Genomic DNA, 20,464 nt, shown 5'->3' with positions numbered 1-20,464 from the left:
TTTTGCGCAGTATATATATATGGTGCCTCTGAGGTTAAGGATCTGCGCTGGTATCCCGAAGGTTGCTGGTTCGAATCCCCGTCACTGCCAAAAGAGATGCTACTCTGCTGGGCCCTTGAGCACGGCCCTTAACCTTCAATCGCTCCATGGGCAATTTATAATGGCTGACCCTGCGTTCTGACCCCAAGGGGTATGAGAAAAACCAAGTAAATTTCCTTCGGGATTAATAAAGTATAATAAAAAAAATAATAATAAATAAATGACATGAAATAAATAACTGATAAGGAATCTCTCTACTCTGCTTGAATGCTTTTCTCTGGGTAATGTAACTTCTAGATCTCCCCCTCAAGTTTAGTGCCAGCCTGTTCATGTTCCTTGAGCACTTGATTTAAAAAAAAGAAAGCCAGAGACTGTTCATTTTCTTTTAAAGAAATAAATCTCTACAACTGTATGCAGTTTTGAAAGATATTAATATTGAATTTAAGAGCACAGATCTTCTCTCACTCTGTTGATCCATCACATTTCTAAACCTCCTTTCACCATTAAATGATGGCAGGGGGGCCAGTTGTCTTTTCCAGTAACCTAAGGCACAAGTGAAGGAACAAACTGTCATTGAGGAATTCCTGCAGATGGTGAGAGTCAGCCATGTCCCTAAAGTATGAGTTGGTCACAATGAAACCTGCGGGCATGTCATACTGCACAACTGACACACCATTCTGTAACCGTGTAAACATTCGGTTGTTTTTGGACACTTTGTTCAAAGGTCTTTTTTTAAATGGATTCTCAATCACACCCTAGACACTTTGGAACTGTAATGTGGTGGATATTTGAGACTCTTCAGCTTTGAAGACACCATACCTCTTGCAGATCTACCATCACTTCTTTGGATTAATTTTACAGAGACTTGGCTTATGTTGATTAGTACATGCATGTATGAATTTCACTGTACTCTGACCCTATAAACCTGTACACTCTTATTAGAGATACCAGTCCATCACTGGGTACACACTGATACACACACCAAACAGAGAGACTCCGATAGACATAACATGTACATCTTTGGGGGTCGGGATGGGTGGACTGGGAGAAATTCAAAAGGACTAATGGAGAATAAGCCAATCTCACACAGACGAGTCAGAAGTTGAACCCTGCGTCCTTTTTTGTTCTAGGTGCTTATCCTTCAGGTATTGAACATGTGTGTGATATATTACAGAATGTTTAGCAACCCAGAAATGGTGCCCTGGAAATCCATGACCTTAACCTAAAGTACACTGAGTCTGAGGAAACACATGGTTACTATATCACTGCTGCCTCATTCCAGCCCATGATGGGGTTTTAACTCCCCAGTGATAGTCATTACTAACCTCCCTTTCAGCAGATGGTCATTCATAAGCACAGAGTTCTCGGCTAAGGTTGGAAGGGCTAAAGCCGCCAGTAAATTAGTAAATGATGGATTCATAAATAGGCAATCTGCCAAGCAAAGAAGGATTTTAACATAGTTAATAAGTAGAAATAAAAAACAATATTAGGTAGGGAAAAAATTACAAACAACCAGCAAAATCTACAAGAAAACAAACTTGTGGAAGTCTCGATCAAGAGGAGATGCATACTTCGATTTTCCAGATGCCTTAAACATCTGTAATGGTATTGGGTTGTATACTGGGTCAGGTCACTGTGGGTTGCCTAGGCGTGTGGCATTGCTGCATGATATACAGTAGGCCCCCACAAAGTCGCAATTCAGAGTTCACGGCCTCAGTCATTCGCGGATTTTTCCTTAGAACCTACTGTATCTAATAATTGTTAGTGGAAACCGCAAGTATTCTCTGCAGTTTTTATGGCTTTTATCGTGGCAATACTGTACTGTAGAGAAAACAGGAAGCAACTGTAGTGGAAAACGCAACTTGGGACGGTGAAAGTAGCCAACAGAATTTGAAACTGCAACTCCCAGCAGTCCCTGCAGTGGCTCTGATTGGTCTTCTGCTGAGGGTACTGGGGTTGTTAGGGTCAAAGGATGTCAGCACAGCTTTTGAAAAGTGGGCCGGTGACCAAAAGCAAAAAAAAAAAGTTTCTGTAATTTGTGTTACAAGTTCCTGTCTGTCTGCCTTCTGTTGGGTTACCTGTATTTATTCGTTTTGTCCTGGATCATTTCGTGGTTGGCTACTGGATTGTCTGACGTCTGCCTGTGTACATGAGAACTGTAAGTGGATTCATGGCCATCCTGCAAAGAAAGGAGCGCTCCTGAACCCGTCCACCCATCTTCACCATTTCAGGAACTAGCGGTAGGACTATCTTTACACTCCCATTCAACGTGCGGATCTCTGGACTATCTATTTTCATCATTACATTCCATCCGTTGCTGTTTTTCATGACAGTTTTTCATGATTTACTGTGTGTGTTTTGTTTGTGTTTTGTTGTATTTAATGAGTAATCGCTATAAAGGGAACAGGGGTGGTGCATTTATTTCATTTGTTTTCATTACAATCTTTATTTGCTGTTTGATTACCGGTTTGCTTTCTTTTTGTCTCTGTTTGTGATTGCGTGCGGGTCGGGCCAAGGCTGGGTGCATCCTTGGAATCTCTCCTTGCTGTTGATTGACTGTGATACATCCCCAGCTGAGTGTTCTTGGGTTTTCCGTTTTGTTCCTCTTAACCCTTAAACCACCACACCCGGCTATACAGTAGTCGTTTCCCAGTGCCATTTGCGAGCACGGCGGTTCAGTCAGTGCTGTACATTCGTTGAGCAGCCAGCTCATGACCACTGCCAGCCCCTTGTGAGTAGGGGGGCTGAATTCACCCCTAGAAGACACAGATGCTCCTCAAAAAATGGTGATGGACTACCTTCACATCGCTCCCTTACTTGCTGGGCTTACTCTGCGGCTGCTCTGTCGTGTGATATGCTTCTTGTGTGACGCTACACATACACATACTTAAAAGCCTGAATAGCACCTGTCCTTTTTGGCTGATTGCTTTGTTTTTTTCTCCTCTCCCAGACATCCTCTGCTCCTGTTGGGGGTCCCACTCCCATTGTGCTCCCCTATGATGTTTGTCTATTCTTTAATTGAGAACTAACTGCATACTGAGCTCGTTTTACTTATGAAAGAGACATGTTTGTTTGAAGTGTTTGAATAAAGTTCCTGTCTCTACAATTTCCTGTGTTTCGGTGTAATTCTGTGACCCAGGCGTGACAGCCTGCATATTCACTGTCCCTGGGATTGAGTCGCTGGACTAAGACTAGCCTGCCAGCATCAGCGCTTACCTCTGTGTGCTTGTGTGCAGCCAGTTCAAGCGCAGTTGGCTCGGTGATTTACGTCCATGGCGTCAGTTGCACTTTGTACATATTGTTCCAGTAGCTTTTTAAATAGTTTTTACAGTTCATTAGCAGTGTGTAAAATGATCAGTGTTGCAGTAATTGTGATGCTCTTAGCATGAAAAAAAGTGTTCCATTAAAAATTCACTTTTTCTTTGTGAATTGTGACGTTTACTTAAAGTGCAGCAAAAAAGTATTTGGCGTCCAGGGATGCATTAACCCCAAGTATGAAATGCCGAAACGCCCTGCACCTTCTTAGGCTTCTGGCAATAAAAACACGCTTGCATGAATTACAGTACACATAGGGGTAACATCGGTATTTTACATTCTAGCACTGCGAGTGACATTTCACTACTGTACTGTACAGTATGCAGGTTTACCTTTACATTCTTTTTTTTTAAGGTAAAGTATTAAGCTGAGTTTGAAATTAAATGAAAGTGTTTTTGGAGTATATTTAGGGTTTAAACTATAAAAATAGGCATTTTTAACCACATCCATGGAGGTGTACTGTATTTGTGCTCAAGGCTCTGATGCACTCTTACACTCCACCCTCATCCCTGCTCATCTTTGATTGTTCATGGAGGACATGCTCAGAAGATTATGGTGGATCGTGAAGACACTTACATGTTGTGGTCAACAGGAGTGCCACAGAGCCCCAAACAATAATGCACAGACACATTCCAAGTTTAAAACAAAGTATTATTTTATTCAAATACCTCCATATGGAAATTATACTCGCACTTCTTCACTCCTTTCCATACTCCTTTCAGGTGAGTGTCGCCCGTGTTATTTCTTCTATTGAAGACCCGGGAGTATTTCTGGTGCTAGAACTTTTTCCATTGCAAGTAATTCCATTGTCATGTGGAAGTCCCAAACAGTAGGGAGTGCAACTCCCTGCAGTACCTCCTAGCGGCACCCACAGACCCCAGCAGGGCTGCGCTACCAAACTACAATACCCAGCACTCCCTGCGGGTGTCCAAATGGGTACCGAAGCCCAGGGATGCTGCCATCAAGCAGGTAAGGGAAGTATGCAGCCTTGTAAAAGAGCCTGACCTGATCTCTCCATTAAATTGACCTCCTGGTCAGTTAAGGAATTGGGGCCAATCCCGATTGGGATGTGAGCCCATACATGTCACCCATTACAATGTAAAAAAGTGGGCTGCAACATCAAAAATGTTGAGAAACATTGAACTAGCAGATATGTAGAACTCTTGAAAGTGAAGCAGGAATATCTCCAAATCTTTTGTTACGACTTCGGACAAGACCATTTACAAGGCGTATTTAATATTAAAACAATTTACAGTAAAGCATCCAATTTTACAAAACGTTTTGAACTAAAACTGTGTAGTCTCTATGGAATGTATATGTGAACTATTTATCAGGCAGAGCTTGAAGTAGAAACAAATAATTGCTGGTACTCAATGTTTTTCTGTGATACTTTCTCCTCCTCATGATGTGGTATTAATTTCACACGAGAAAAACTCTTTATTGGTGAAGGTGGTCCATTGTTATGTGTATGTCACATCCAAGAATGGCGGTTGGCTCCCTTAGTGTATTAAGCGTGTTGATAGATTAAAACTACATTGAAGAGCAGGGTGGGGATGGTTAGAGAGCATTCCTTAATTTTATATAACAGCAGAGTGGAGTGGAATCTATCTTTTATATTATATGGTAGAACAGTTGGGAGGGAGCTTCATGAAGATTTGACTGGGGAGGAGTCACAGTGTAACACATTGGTACACAGCCATCTACTGCATGCACTGAAGTCACTGAAATGGAACAAAGCAGGTATGTCGGGCCAACGTCAAGCACTGCTGTGAGAATTATTTTCAAGTGGAATAATCTGCACATTGCTTTGGGGTCTGATTGTCAGTATTTACTCTTGGATGGTTTGGGAATTGATTTAATATCATGGGACAAGACATGGTTAAAAAAGCAATGTGTGCAGTAAGGCACACGCAATTCAGTGCTCAGGCAATTTGAGTCAGCAGCCTCCTTTAGTATACTGACAGTGGGACAAAAAGGGCCCAACATAACTGCCATCCAGCTGAAACTGGAAGGTGTCGGCAGTGACCGGCATCTTCAGGCAGTTGGGTGGTCATATCTGGGGGTTGGGACTTGACAGTATGGCTGAATGGCCTTCTTTCAACTTGCTTTCCTCCGTACAGGGACTTCTTTAGGCTCATTCATGCTGGAGGTGGAAGAATTGAGAAAGGGTTTCTGTCACTAAAGTATGAAAGGACTGGTAGGCAGAATTTGTTTGAACTAAAATGAAATTATCCTGTAAACATATTAATATTAACTAGCTAGTAAAAATTTCCTCCGTGTTCTCTCAGCCTATTTAATCCAGGTCAGGGTCATGGGAAAATTAACCCACCCTGGAAGTATTGGGAGAAATTAATTCTGGATGGGGCAAAAGTTTGGACACACACACACACACACACTCTCTCTCTCACAATAGGCCAGTTTAACTTCACAGGAATACACTAAGAAAGCCCCTCATAGACACAGGCACAGGATTCAAACCCAGGACTGCAGAGCTGTGAAGTTCCATCACTTAATACTGGGCCACCCTACTGGTCAACATGCAAAATTCTATTTTTCTGGAATATTAATGTATTCTGAATAGTGTACTGTACTTAATTTAAAACAAATAGACATTCCCTATGTATCTAAAACCAGGAAGGAGCCTTTGATGCGCAGATATGTGTATGCATTTTATTGAGCAGTGGTTCTCAAACTGTGGGGCATAACAAAAAGGGGGGCGCGAAGATGTGAAAAAAAGAAAACAAGAATCAAAAATATGAAAAATACATCTATTGAAACCAAAACAAATTAACTTAAACTACATTCTGATACTAGAAAAATAAACGTAGAGTTAGATAAATGTTGATAAAAGTCAAGTAGGTATAATAAAGTATGCATCTATGATATATCAATAATTAAAAAAGAACAAATTGGTATTAGTGGGCTCCTTTCAAAAAAACATTAATGGGGGCGCGATTAAAACTGTTATGAAAACCCGGGTCGCAAATACTTAAAAGCGCTGTTATTGAGGGAGATTTTCTGAATCTCTCATTCCATTATAAGCAGCTCTTGGAATACAAAATAATTATTCAGCCCACTAGAGTCCACACTTCAATACTTAACCCCAATTAATTTAATTATCCATTGCTGCTATCATACCTGGAAAGAGCGACACAACCTTTTTGTTCTATTAAATGATATAATGATATTTATTCTCAAGTATTAAACCCAACAGCAGCAATCCCAGCCCTGGGGAGGTAACATTTTATTGCTTGTTTCCCAGTCTGATTCATTAATCAGAGTTTCACTTCTGCATTTAATTAAGTTAAATCCTTTACTTTTGTTAGCATGCCAGCTAACACATGCCTGAAATGCTTGCTTCGTTCTTAAGTGATTTAGCAGACATGCAAGCAATACACAAGAGGATATATTCCTTTGGGCCTGCTGTAACTGAAGATTTGGCTCCCCTTTGCCTTTATATTTTTGAAAACGATTCTTCGGAGATGAGGCAGCGCAGTGACACACTGGGCAGCATTACACAAGGACTGGATCATCGTTTGTTTCCCAGCAGGGATGACATTTCTATGAACTTTCCATGCTCTAATTCACTTTTATTTGCTTTTTCAGTTACTCAGTCAAAGGGAGTTCAGAGCATATCCTGGCCTTACTGAGGGTCCAAAGAAGGAACCACTTCAATTGCAAGGTATATTCACAAAAAAACTGCATTGACACATAAATGAAGACTGTAATCGCATATTTGAAATAAACTACTGTAGGAAAGAAGTACAAATCCACTGAGTCACCTCATAGTTTATTATACAGTAAATCTTTAACTTCAAACACTGTTTCGACAGTGCTAAATTAACTCATATAGCATTTCAGTGGTCCTTTAAAGTGTATATATGGAAATGTTTTAATTAAAAGAAGTGGGAATTCAGGACACCTTATGTAGTAAGGTAGAAAATTGGCTTAAATGCAAAGAATAAAAGGTAGCAGAGAGAGAGGAACCTTCTCAGAATTAGATGATGTTAAAAGTGGTGTCCCTCAGGAAATAAGAAGAAATGGTAGATAACCTGAATTGTTACAGAAAGACGGGGACAGAACATTGAGGGTAACAGATGTATGGCAGATGAAATTTAATGTAAATAAATGTAAGGTATTGCACGTAGGAATTAAAAATGTTAGATCTGAATACACAATGAGAGGTTTGAAACTTGAAAGTACCCCTCAACGAGAAGGATCTGTGAGTCATAGTGGACTCATCATTATCTAATTCTAGTCAGCGTACAGAAGCAATCAAGAAAACTAACAAGATGTCAGGTTAAATAACAGGATGTGTGGAGTACAAGTCAAGTGAGGTTATGCTTAAGCTTTATAACACACTGGTGAGGCCTCAACTGAAGTACTGCGTGCAGTTTTAGTCTAGGTGTTCCAAAAAAAGATACAGCAGCTCTAGAGAAAGTTTAGGGGAAAGCAATTTGGCTGATTACAGGAATGAGAGGCATGAGCTATCCAAAATGACAGAAGAAGATGAAGCTTTTCCGCAAACAAGCATATTTTAAGACGTCACAAGGTTAAAGTGTTTAGAAATTTGCGGGAATTAGTCCAGTGGGGTTCTCCCTGCGTGGAGTTTGCATGTTCTCCCCGTGTCTGCGTGGGTTTCCTCCCACGGTCCAAAGACATGCAGGTTAGCTGCACTGGCGATCGTAAATTGTCCCTGGTGTGTGCTTGGTGTGTGTGTGTGTGTGTGTGCCCTGCGGCGGGGTTTGTTTCCTGCCTTGTGCCCTGTGTTGGTTGGGATTGGCTCCAGCAGACCTTTGATGGATAATGGATGGATTGATTAGTACAGTGAATTGCAACTGTTGCTTTAAAGGATATTCTTTAAGAAGAACGTTGGTACATAGCTGTTAACTTGTCTTTTGTTTTGTTTTTATTTTAAAAATGAATTGTTATTGGACATTAATCTGCATTTTGAGGTTGCACAAATATTGTAAAACAGTGTATCCATGTTGCTTTAGAAAGGAATTAAAAAATTAAAGAAAATATAAGGGGATTCGGCCATTTTAAACCAGGCGTACACCTCATCTTGGCGAATTTCTCTCTCTCTGTGATGACCTTTCACCACCTTCAGGGACGTAGTTACCTTGTGTTGTGAATCTGAGCACACACCATTTTCATTTTGAGAATCTACCACTTTTGGGGCTGTTTTCTTTTAGGATTTAGACAAATAAGTTTTTGTTTAAATTGGGCAAATATCCAACTATGAAGATGAGAGTACCTTTAGCATTACCGCTTAACTACTGTATTGGTAGGCGCCAGAAGTGGCTCAAAAACACTACATAGGAGAGCAGAGATGGAGAGACGAAAAGAGCAAAATACGAATATGAGAGGGAAGAGAATTCCAGAGTTGAGGAGCACTATGAGAGACGCTTGAGCTCCCATAGCACAGAGTTTGATGTGTGGTACAGAAACGCGAGCTGCAGATGACGATGTGAGTGAGCGAGAGGAGTGCAAGTCTGTAGGAGATCAGTGAGGTAGTGGAGAGCTTTAAATGTTAAGAGCGGTATTTTGTATTGTATTCTGTATTTAACTGGGAACCAGTGAAGTTGAGAGACAATAGGTGGGATATGTTCAGTGGATTTAGAACAGCAGGTTATTAGCCTGGCAGCAGAATTTTGAAGAAGTTGTAAGCGATGGATACGTTTTTGTGAGATGCCAGATAGAATAGCATTACAGTAATCTATACGTGAGGTGACTCGGGCATTAGCCAATACTTCAGTACTGGACGACTAGAAATGTTTCATAGATTGAAGAAGGCAGTCTGAGAAATGTTACTTATATGGGAGGAATTATTTAATAATTGCCATTATTAGTGTATAAATGGATATAAATAATTGCATTTAAACGATTCGCCAAAATCTGTTGTATGTAAACGATCCTGTTTTAAACGTTATTGCTTTTTCATCAGAAAACCCGGTTTCCACATCTACCTGTATTAGTTTAAATGGCACTTTTGCCTCTCGCAATAGGGCAAACGCTGACGCATCGTGTCGACTAGGCAACACAATGAATGCGGTGTCTATCTATATATGTCTATGCTTAAAAAGACAGCATTCTTCCCCCACTGTGGGTCGCTCTTTACCCCTAATTCTTTAAATTGTCAAGAGATGGCGGAAATGTCCAAGTATCAGAAGGCCGACTGCTTTGATCGCGTGATGGGGAACTGGCGTATGGATGTAAAACGTGAACGACCCAGTGCACGTATCCAGCTGATACACCCGCATTTCCACGGGTCACACTCCCACGTGCACTGATAGTGCTGTATTTCATTCGCCAGCATCCATTATATGGCAGCACGTTTGAACATAGACTCGCCTTATATGGACAGCATCCTTCCCCCACCATTTCCCCACACACAGCAGCGGTTATATGTCACTTCTCTTTGTGATTAACATCGCCAACATCCATTAAATGGCACCACGGTTCAACACAGACGCTCCTTACAAACAGAGCACCCCTCCCCACCATTTCTCCCAATACAGTTTCAGTGCTACTGTTTCTCACTGGCTTTCCGTATTTGTGGTGCTATTTGCTCGCTTTCCGAATCACAGTACGATTTCAGTTTTGCTCTTTTTGACTGACTGGTGCTATTTGTTCGCTTTCCGATGTATTGTAAATAAGATAAATTCATTTCACTGTGGTGCTTATTCCATACGTTATACCATGTAACACATTATAATTGTCCAGCCATTCTGTATTCTTACCTCGAGGAAAACAGTTCCATGAATAAGTGATAAAATAATTATTTCTAATTTCCTTTCAATACCACAAGAAGGCCTCATAAACACAAGAGGTATGTTTTACTAAATTAAAACATTGCTGCTTTAAAGTGGACATTTTTGGTAAGTTTAAATCCTTTTTTCATGTTTGGACTCCCATCATAAGATGCAAGAACAGGCATGGTTTCGAACACAATTTTATGTGCCAAATTAACATATACAGTACCATGATTCTGAAGAAATAACTTTGACTTGAAAAATACCAAACTTATCCTTTTAGGGCAAATTTCACACAAATATCAGAAAGTTTTTCTTTGCATATGCAGTACAACCACAGATACATGAAATACATCACCAAGTAGTGTGTGTACAGCGTAGAAATTTAGGGACCTTCAGGTCTCGACATGATGTTATTTTGAAGACTAGTTGAATAGGATTGGCAAGCTTGTTAGGCCTAATGGCCTGTTCTCGGCTAAATCCTTACTCAAATCTAACATTAACAGTTTTACTGTGTAGAGATCCACTCACCTTCCACATAAAGCAGCTGATATTTGATTGACATTTGAGGCGTCCCCCGCATGATGGCTTTGCAATAAAACACTCCCTTGTATTCAGGATCAGGCTGGTGGATTATAAAACCTTTCCTCGGGTCATAGCTGATCAGCGTACCGTTGACATCGACTTCCACAGGGGGCACTTCCCTGTGCAGAGTCACCTTTGTTGTAGGACTAGTCACCCGACAGGGAATGATTGAAGGTTGGTCAGGCCGGAGGTAAACTATTTCAAAGTAAGTCGCTGATGGAACAAACAGGTCTTCTTTATCTATGGTGATACAAATGAAAATTTGTCAGTTTATTCAAAAGGAAGATAGAGAAAAAATATTTCAGCATTCAAAATGTGAGGGGTATCAAAAATATTAGTTTTCCATAGCCAATGGGATTTTGACCCTTTTTCAGAAAATGTTTCATTTGTCCATTTTGAAATACAAAATTACTTTGATTAATGTCAATGAGAAGTATAATCTGATTTTCCTTATACTTAGCAACTCTTACATTTTTACCTGAGGAGTGAAATCTAATTGAATGAAGCAGAATCACAGTCACAATACCCTGATTGACTAGTCGACATGTTACGCATTGCTTTACATTTTATTCATTCATTTTCTGAACGCACTTCATTTACTACAGACTAGCAATGTAACCTATCAAAGACAAGTAATAACATACATTTTAAAACTTTTGCTATCTCTTGTCCTACGTGTATCTTTTTCTCTGTATCTGTATGTGTCTGACTCTCTCTTGACTGATGCTCTATGCGTTGAACGCGTTCCCATAAACCCTGCTTCTCAGACTCTTTCATTTGGAGCTGCCTTGCTCACCTCCTGTTCACTTTTATGGTTTCCGTCTTCTCAGTGCGTCTCTTATGCTTTACTCTTTTTCATTCGTTTTTCAATTGCTACAACACAGCCTAATTGACCGATCAGGTTATTCAGAGGGCCCGGACACACAGGCCTTAGATTTTCAAGGAATCCAAGCCTATTCTGCTACTACTGTGTGTAAAAGTGGAATCAGTTCTACAGCAGAAGCCAGTGAGTTAGAAGAACCAACTAATGTGCTAACCACCTGCCCTTAACCAATGCTGTGTTCCATTTACCTCAGATGTCAAAGCTGACCTGAATAGACCACGTTCCAATAAAACAATCGGAAAACCAATATCGATGCCTCTAGGAAAACCATTGTTGTGCTTGCTTTTTTGGAGTAAATACTAGTTGATAACAGTGCATTACATAATATTTTGCATATCCAAAAATTACAGCAGCATCTCCACAGAAAAAATGTTGGTCAGTACTATGTGTGTGACTCGTTAAGTGAGACACAAATTGCCAGAAGTACTAATAAGACTGGGATATATTGCTTGGGTCACATAGTGAGAACATTGAAGAGGCTGTTGAAAGCATAACTGATTACATCAACTTCTGTATGGACATTGTAGTTCCAGTAAGAACAGTATGCTGCTATGCTAACAACAAGCCATGGGTTACAAGTGACATCAAGGGCCTTTTGAACCAGAAGAAAAGGGCTTTTAAAGGTGGTGATCAGCATGAGCTCAAGTGTGTGCAGAAGGAACTCCGAGTCCAGCTCAGGGCGGTGAAAGAGCAGTACAGGAGAAAGCTGGAGCAGAAGTTGCAGAACAACAGCATGAAGGAAGTGTGGGATGGGATGAAGATTATCACTGGCTGCAGCTCGAAGCGGGGTGCCGCCATTGAGACAGACGTGGAGAGAGCAAACCAAATGAACAACTTCTTTAATAGGTTTGATCACAGTAACCCACGCTCACCTCGGAGTACTGCATCCTCCAACCATCCTTCTGCTGATACCAGCATAGGTGAGACATTCCCACCCACAATTACAGCAGCCCATGTGAGCAGAGAGCTGAAAAGACTTCGTGCCAGCAAAGCAGCGGGTCCAGATGGTGTATCGCCACGACTGCTGAGGGCCTGTGCGTTGGAACTATGGAGTCCTCTACAGAGCATCTTCAACCTGAGCCTGGAACAGGGGAGAGTCCCAAGGCTTTAGAAAACATCTTGTATCACCCCTGTCCCAAAGGTATCACATCCTAGTGAGCTGAATGACTTCCGACCTGTTGCTCTGGCGTCACATCTGATGAAGACCATGGAGCGGCTGCTGCTTCACCACCTGAGGCCACAGGTCCGTCATGCCCTTGACCCTCTGCAGTTCGCATACCAGGAGAAGCTGGGAGCGGAGGATGCCATCATCTATATGCTTCATCGATCCCTCTCCCACCTGGACAGAGGCAGTGGTGCTGTAAGAATTATGTTTCTGGACTTCTCTAGCACCTTCAACACCATCCAACCTCTGCTCCTTAGAGACAAGCTGACTGAGATGGGAGTAGACTCACACCTGGTGGCATGGATCGTGGACTAGGCCCCTCATGGACCCTGCGATCATCAGAGGTGACTGTGTGCAGAGGGTACAGACCTATAAATATCTGGGAGTGCAGCTGGATGACAAATTGGACTGGACTGCCAATACTGATGCTCTGTGTAAGAAAGGTCAGAGCAGACTATACTTTCTGAGAAGGTTGGCATCCTTCAACATCTGCAGTAAGATGCTGCAGATGTTCTACCAGACGGTTGTGGCGAGTGCCCTCTTCTACGCGGTGGTGTGCTGGGGTGGCAGCATAAAGATGAAAGACGCCTCACGCCTGGACAAACTTGTTAAGAAGGCAGGCTCCATTGTAGGATTAAAGTTGGACAGTTTAACATCTGTGGCAGAGCGACGGGCACTAAGCAAACTCCTGTCAATCATGAAGAATCCACTGCATCCACTGAACAGGATCATCTCCAGACAGAGGAGTAGCTTCAGTGACAGACTTTTGTCACTGTCCTGCTCCACTGACAGATTGAGGAGATCGTTCCTCCCCGCACTATGTGACTCTTCAATTCCACCGGGAGTAAATTGCGAACATTAATTTTATTTTAATTCTTTTTCATTTGTATTACTATTTCATTTAATATTGTTTCTTTGTATCAGTATACTGCTGCTGGATTATGTGAATTTCCCCTTGGGATTAATAAAGTATCTATCTATCTATCTATCTATCTATCTATCTATCTATCTATCTATCTATCTATCTATCTATCTATCTATCTATCTATCTAAACAGTATAATACTACAGCATTCTCTAAAGTTTACGATGTATGCTGGCATTTTGGATTGATGTCATAATCTAAAATTGGACAAACTCAGACTTGACAGTCCAGCACCGAGTTTCTGAGTAGGAAATCTGACTTATGAGAATTTTCCAGTTGAAAATTCCATCTAGGAACTTCCCAGTTCAAACTGAGCACAGAATAATTGCATAACGTTTAACAGCAAGAAGGTGTGATGAAGTCTGTTTGACATGTCACGGCAAGGAGGGTGAACAGTTTGGAGATTAGCTTAAAATTATATGTCATTATGAAGAATAGGAACAATTTGTTTTCAGTTTGAGAAAATTAATTTTCCTTGTGGGGATGAAATGCAAAATATAAAAAAGCATTGTAAGTGAAAACATTTGATGACTGCTGTAGCTTTTAAACTGTCAGGTTAAATTGTCACACAGATGGCCACTAGATTTGGAATTTAACCCTATGTCCTTAGACTTACGAAGTAGGAATACTAATCTTTATCACACTTTATTACCTCAATTGTGTTGTGACATAACAATGACGATAACCAGTTAAAAACAGACCTCACAGAAAATTATTTCCAAGGATATCTATGGGGAGGAAGGACCGACATGTAATAAATATAATAATCTTTACAGTAAACCTCTGTTGAATATCGGCCTTATTAATTCATGACACACATTGAGGTTAGCATATTTCCTATATGGTAGCATAGTGATGTGGTGTTAGGCCAGGTTTATACTTCACACGACACAACGTATACTCCAGCGGACACTCCTGCTACGCAAGCGTTTTACTGTTTATCCTTGTGTGCATACTTTATGTAAATCTGGAAGAATCCACCAGGTGGCAGTGCGAGATATTATCACAGTGAGAACAGTTTCGGCTTCGCTGTGTTGTGAATTGCCTGGAACACCCGTTAAATTCCAATGACACCTTACCGCAATATTTCTGAAAAGGATGTTTAATGATTAAATCCATCAATCCAGGGATGTGTCCATTCCAGCAAGTATTGGGCATGAGGCAGAAACTGTACCTAGTCAGGGCTTCAGCTCATCGCAAGGTGACTACAAGCACTCACATACACTAGCATCATTTTAGTGTCACCAAATCTGCATATCTTTGGAAGGAAACCAATGCACACTGTGGAAACCCAGCAAGAAAACATGTAAACTCCGTCAGGGAACACCAGCGACATGACTCACTGCAAGACACTAGTGCTACCGCTCTGCCACTGTGTCACCCCCATGTGTGTAATTATTTACAGTATTCATTATTTAAATGCAATTAACGATTTATCTGTAAAATGTAACATACATACTTTAATGCATTTCATCATCAAGTATAAATCTAAGGATTTTAAATGCGCAGAGTGTTGGAATATCATACATTTAATGTGTTCTGTGTGGTGATCTATTGCTGTTTGCCGCTGCTGTTTATCTGAGGAAGCCACAGAAAAAAAAGACGGCACAAAAGATGGTATGTGAGACTTTTAAAATATATCGTGTCATTACGATCGGGAATATGCGACGCTTGAATATAAAAGCACCATGAATGCATCTGTAAGTCGGCATTTTGATTTACCACATCGAACCATTCATCAAACATTGAAGCCCGCACATTAATCCCGTAGGATCCGCATAGCGGCTTTCTGTCAAATGTACATAGTAAACAGAGACTCTGACGTCACATTCCAACTTTTATCACACTGTGCCCTCTGACTTTTTGGTGGTACTGCAACTTGTGCACACGTCACCTTAATTTCTGATGACCTGCTCAGAGGATGCATCAAAAAAATGCTGGGAACGCGTGGCAGCCATGATTTTTGAGCGAACGTGTTCTGAGCGTGAAGTATAAACGAGCCCTTAGAGCCACCATCCTGTTTGGAATTCCATTTATGCCCATATGTATGGGAAGTCTGCATGTTAGAACAGAGTTTCTCTTGGTACTCAGGATTCCAATCACATCCCAAAAATGCATAAAGAATCTTGATTGGTCACTATAAATTATACTCACTCTGGCTTTGCATGAGTGTGCTCAGTGATATGTTGGCATCTCTTCCAGACATGGATAGACTGTTATTAAAAACTGTCCCTGAACATAGAGTGCATCCAGAAAGTATTCACAGCATCACTTTTTCCACATTTTGCTATGTAACATCTTATTCCAAAATTGATTAAATTCATTTTTTTCCTCAGAATTCTACACACAACATCCCATAATGACAATGTGAAAAAAGTTTACTTGAGGTTTTTACAAATTTATTAAAAATAAAAAAATTGAGAAAGCACATGTACATAAGTATTCACAGCCTTTGCCATGAAGCTCCAAATTGAGCTCAGGTACATCTCGTTTCCTCTGATCATCCTTGAGATGTTTCTGCAGCTTAATTGGAGTCCACCTGTGGTAAATTCAGTTGATTGGACAGGATTTGGAAAGACACACACCTGTCTATATAAGGTCCCACAGTTGACAGTTCATGTCAGAGCAGAAACCAAGCATGAAGTCAAAGGAATTGTCTGTAGACCTCTGAGACAGGATTGTCTTGAAGGCACAAATCTGGGGAAGGTTACAGAAAAATTTCTGCTGCTTTGAAGGTCCCAATGAGCACAGTGGCCTCCATCAACCGTGAGGAAGAAGTTTGAAACCACCAGGACTCTACCTAGAGCTGGCCGGCCATCTAAACTGAGCGATCGGAGGAGAAGGGCCTTAGTCAGGGAGGTGACCAAGAACCCGATGGTCACTCTGTCAGAGCTCCAGAGGTTCTCTGTGGAGAGAGGAGAACCGTCCAGAAGGATAACCATCTCTGCAGCAATCCACCAATCAGGCCTGTATGGTAGAATGGCCAGACGGAAGCCACTCCTTAGTAAAAGGCACATGGCTGCCCATCTGGAGTTTGCCAAAAGGCACCTGAAGGACTCTCAGACCATGAGAAACAAAATTCTCTGGTCTGATGAGACAAAGATTGAACTGTTTGGTGTGAATGGCAGGCGTCACGTTTGGAGGAAACCAGGCACCGCTCATCACCAGGCCAATACCATCCCTACAGTGAAGCATGGTGGTGGCAGCATCATGCTATGGGGATGTTTTTCAGCGGCAGGAACTTGGAGACTAGTCAGGATAAAGGGAAAGATGACTGCAGCAATGTACAGAGACATCCTGGATGAAAATCTGCTCCAGAGCACTGTTGACCTCAGACTGGGGCGACGGTTCATCTTTCAGCAGGACAACGACCCTAAGCACACAGCCAGGATATCAAAGGAGTGGCTTCAGGACAACTCTGTGAATGTCCTTGAGTGGCCCAGCCAGAGCCCAGACTTGAATCCGATTGAACATCTCTGGAGAGATCTTAAAATGGCTGTGCACCGACGCTTCCCATCCAACCTGATGGAGCTTGAGAGGTGCTGCAAAGAGGAATGGGCAAAACTGGCCAAGGATCAGTGTGCCAAGCTTGTGGCATCATATTCAAAAAGACTTGAGGCTGTAATTGCTGCCAAAGGTGCATCGACAAAGTATTGAGCAAAGGCTGTGAATACTTATGTACATCGGATTTCTCAGTTTTTTTATTTTTAATAAATTAGCAAAAACCTCAAGTAAACTTTTTTCACGTTGTCATTATGGGGTGTTGTGCGTAGAATTCTGTGGAAAAAAATGAATTTAATCCATTTTTGAATAAGGCTGTAACATAATAAAATGTGGGGAAAGTGATGCACTGTGAATAATTTCTGGATGCACTGTATGTCTAGGCTGTGCCCACCATAATCCTCTGGGTGCCATCCATCCTTGTACCCCTTCAGTCTACATACACATAACCAGGGGTGGCCAACTCTGATCCTGAAGAACTGCAGTTTTTTGTTCCAACCCAGTTGCTTAATCAGAAGCAAATCCTCACCAATAACAGATCTTATTAAATTTCATGGCTTGTTAGTGTTTTAACTCAATCATGTCAGATCATTCTTTTTTATTTATCATCCAAATGATTTGAAGCCTAAAACTGATAAGTAGTTTTGATTTCTTCACTTTCTCTTCAGTTTCCTTCTGTGTACTTAATTAAACCAAATAGTGAATGATAAATACACACGGGTGGGAATGGAGACAAGCTAGATGTAAAACTGCTGGTTCCTTATTGCTAATAAGGAGCAACTGAAACAATGAATACAGCTGTTTAAGACTAAAATAATCGACCGAGAGTTCAAAATCTTAACAAGTGAGACAACAAAAATGAAGCACAAAAATGTCACTTAAGCAATAAGTGCTTCATCAGCAATGAATGATTTCTCATAAAAAATTTGGGTTGGAACAAAAACCTGAAGCCACCGTGGCCCTCCAGGACTGATGTTGCTCATCCCTGATTTAAAGGGTTTGAGCCTTAAATAGCGAATAAATTACATAACGTGGTAAAAAGTAGTTACTAATTAAGAAAATAGTTAGAATGAAAACCTGTAGCCACTGTGTCTCTCCAGGACTGGAGATGGCCACCTCTGCACATGACATTTCCTAATGATTTGTGCATACGATAGTGCAGTATAATGTCAGGTTAGGTGGATTGGTAATTCTAAATTGCCCCTAGTGTATGGTGGGTGTGGGTTGGCGCCCTGCCTGGGTTCCTGCCTTGTGCCCTGTGTTGGCTGGGATTGGCTCCAGCAGACCCCCATGACCCTGTGTTTGGGTTCAACGAGTTGGAAAATGGATGGATGGATGTAATAGCCTAATATAAAGCATGCAAAGTTGAAAAAAGTAAACTCATGGGTCACTTATTCTCACTCCTTAAAAAATAAAAAATGAACTGAACATGAACTAGTTCAAAATTGAAATGGTGAACTATGAATGTGAATTTATTCATTTCAATCTGTGTTAATTGAACTTTGAGCGAGTTCTTGTGAGATGTGAGTCTGCTATTCAGTGCTTGCTAGTTAATGTTAACAAAACTTAGTATGCGTTTGTAAGTTGGGGGTCCTTGTAAAATAAACCAGATAACAATTTATTATCAATGGCAACACTAAAACAGAATCAAACAGAAGTCCTCTAATGACGATGGCATGTTTAACATCAAATCCCTGATCTATCCAATGACCCTTCACCACTGGCTGCGCTGCTTAATAAATCATTTAAAATTTCAATTAATTTTAGCGTCCTACTGTATCTTGGCTTGTGCAAAATCTTAGTTAGTCCTACTTAACTGGATTCTGAGTTGACTGCTTCTACCCTCAGACTCTACTGCAGCTCCTATCTTATAAATCCTTGCACATTGCTGCCCCCTGTTGGAGAGACTTAAACGTTTTCATCCACAGTTTTCAGCCCCGCCCTTTTCTTCTTTTTGAAGAAATCCATTTCACACTTCTCAGATGGTTAGGTTAAGGTGTTGGGAGGCAGCCGTGGGTTTAGTAGCATTACAGTATGTGACTGGAGGACTGGAGAGAACACTGAGGATACAATGATTGTGTTTTATTGTGCTTTAAAAAAATCCTCTGCTTTTTAAAATCCCTTATTCCTGTTAGAGAAAGCAGTTTATTGATCTCTGAGAAATCAGTTTAATATGCATGGATTTTCTCTGCTAGTAACCCGGTTATTTGGCCATGTAAACCCTTAACCTGGGTACACTTAAGGATTTTGTTATGCTTTCTAGACGCTTTCAGGAGGCAATGGTAGAAGCATCCACAAGGTAAATTTCCAGGGCTCAGATGATCCCATTATTACTTCCCCAAGTTGAAATAATCAGTCTCAGTATTTCAGAAATCAATACATTTATGTTGATGCACTGAATTTACAGTGCTAAACTCAGCAGCACAATCTCGGGGGCAATGTTGGGGTAACGCATTAAAAGTTACGTAGTCCCATTACGATGAGTAACCTAATGTAATACTTATTTTATTGAAGTAAAACTACCTGCATTATTATTATCCCAGCAGCACTTGGGTGTAAAGGAAAGAGCACGCAGGGACATTCCTAGGCATCCGCGTAGGGCCCCGACTGTGAGGGGGTCCCGACTTATAATTTTTTTTTTTTGTTGTCGGGCTGTGGGCCTGGGGCCCCTGTCATGCCCCTGGCACTGCAGGCGTCTGTGCCAGTTCCTCACGTCATGTATCGTTCTGAGTCAAATTCGGAGGGGAAGGGTAGGAGCAGGGGGCAGCAGGCAGGGCATCGGGGACGTGGCCACGGGACTGGGAATGTATAAATAGCGATCGCTCAGTCTGGAATATGCATCTCTTAGTCTTATTAAAAATGGTAATTTATTATCCGAATTGAAATCTTCACCTAAATCCCTAATAATATTGTCACGCCATCGTAACTTTGCCAAATGCACTATAGCAAACGTTAATTTTAGAGATTTGTTTCGGATTCATTCAGAGAGATCCCCATAAAATCATGAAATATCCCTATATTACCGGCCTTTACCAGATCCAAAATAAAATCAATATTTTACCACTCTGCACACACACAAGCGTACATGTAGGTGTACTGGTCATCTGTTTTATTAGAACACCTTCCCCGCCCCATCCGGGGTCTGCACATTTCTGAATCGCGTCGGGCCCCCAAACTGCTAAGAGCGGCCCAGGAGCACAGTGCTGGTATGTCGGTCTTTTTCAGGGCTCAATCGCACAGCCAAGCAGAAAAAAGTGTGCTGTGTCTAATCCTTTACCATAAACCATTCATTTGAAT

The 20,464-nt window shown here is 41.2% G+C and overlaps 1 protein-coding gene across 1 annotated transcript in view; it reads right to left on the bottom strand.

The window, feature by feature from the left end:
• The window catches only part of pdgfrl (platelet-derived growth factor receptor-like), a 97,715-nt gene that overhangs the window by 42,710 nt on the left and 34,541 nt on the right, over window positions 1-20,464 (bottom strand). The window contains exon 4 of the mRNA XM_039750943.1: window positions 10,641-10,934. Within this exon, the coding sequence (XP_039606877.1) occupies window positions 10,641-10,934 (294 nt within the window). The remainder of the gene's footprint in view (window positions 1-10,640; window positions 10,935-20,464) is intronic.

Source organism: Polypterus senegalus, chromosome 4 (genome assembly GCF_016835505.1).
Source record: "Polypterus senegalus isolate Bchr_013 chromosome 4, ASM1683550v1, whole genome shotgun sequence".
In the NCBI taxonomy this organism is placed as follows: domain Eukaryota; kingdom Metazoa; phylum Chordata; class Cladistia; order Polypteriformes; family Polypteridae; genus Polypterus; species Polypterus senegalus.
This window is presented reverse-complemented; position numbering and strand designations above follow the sequence as displayed.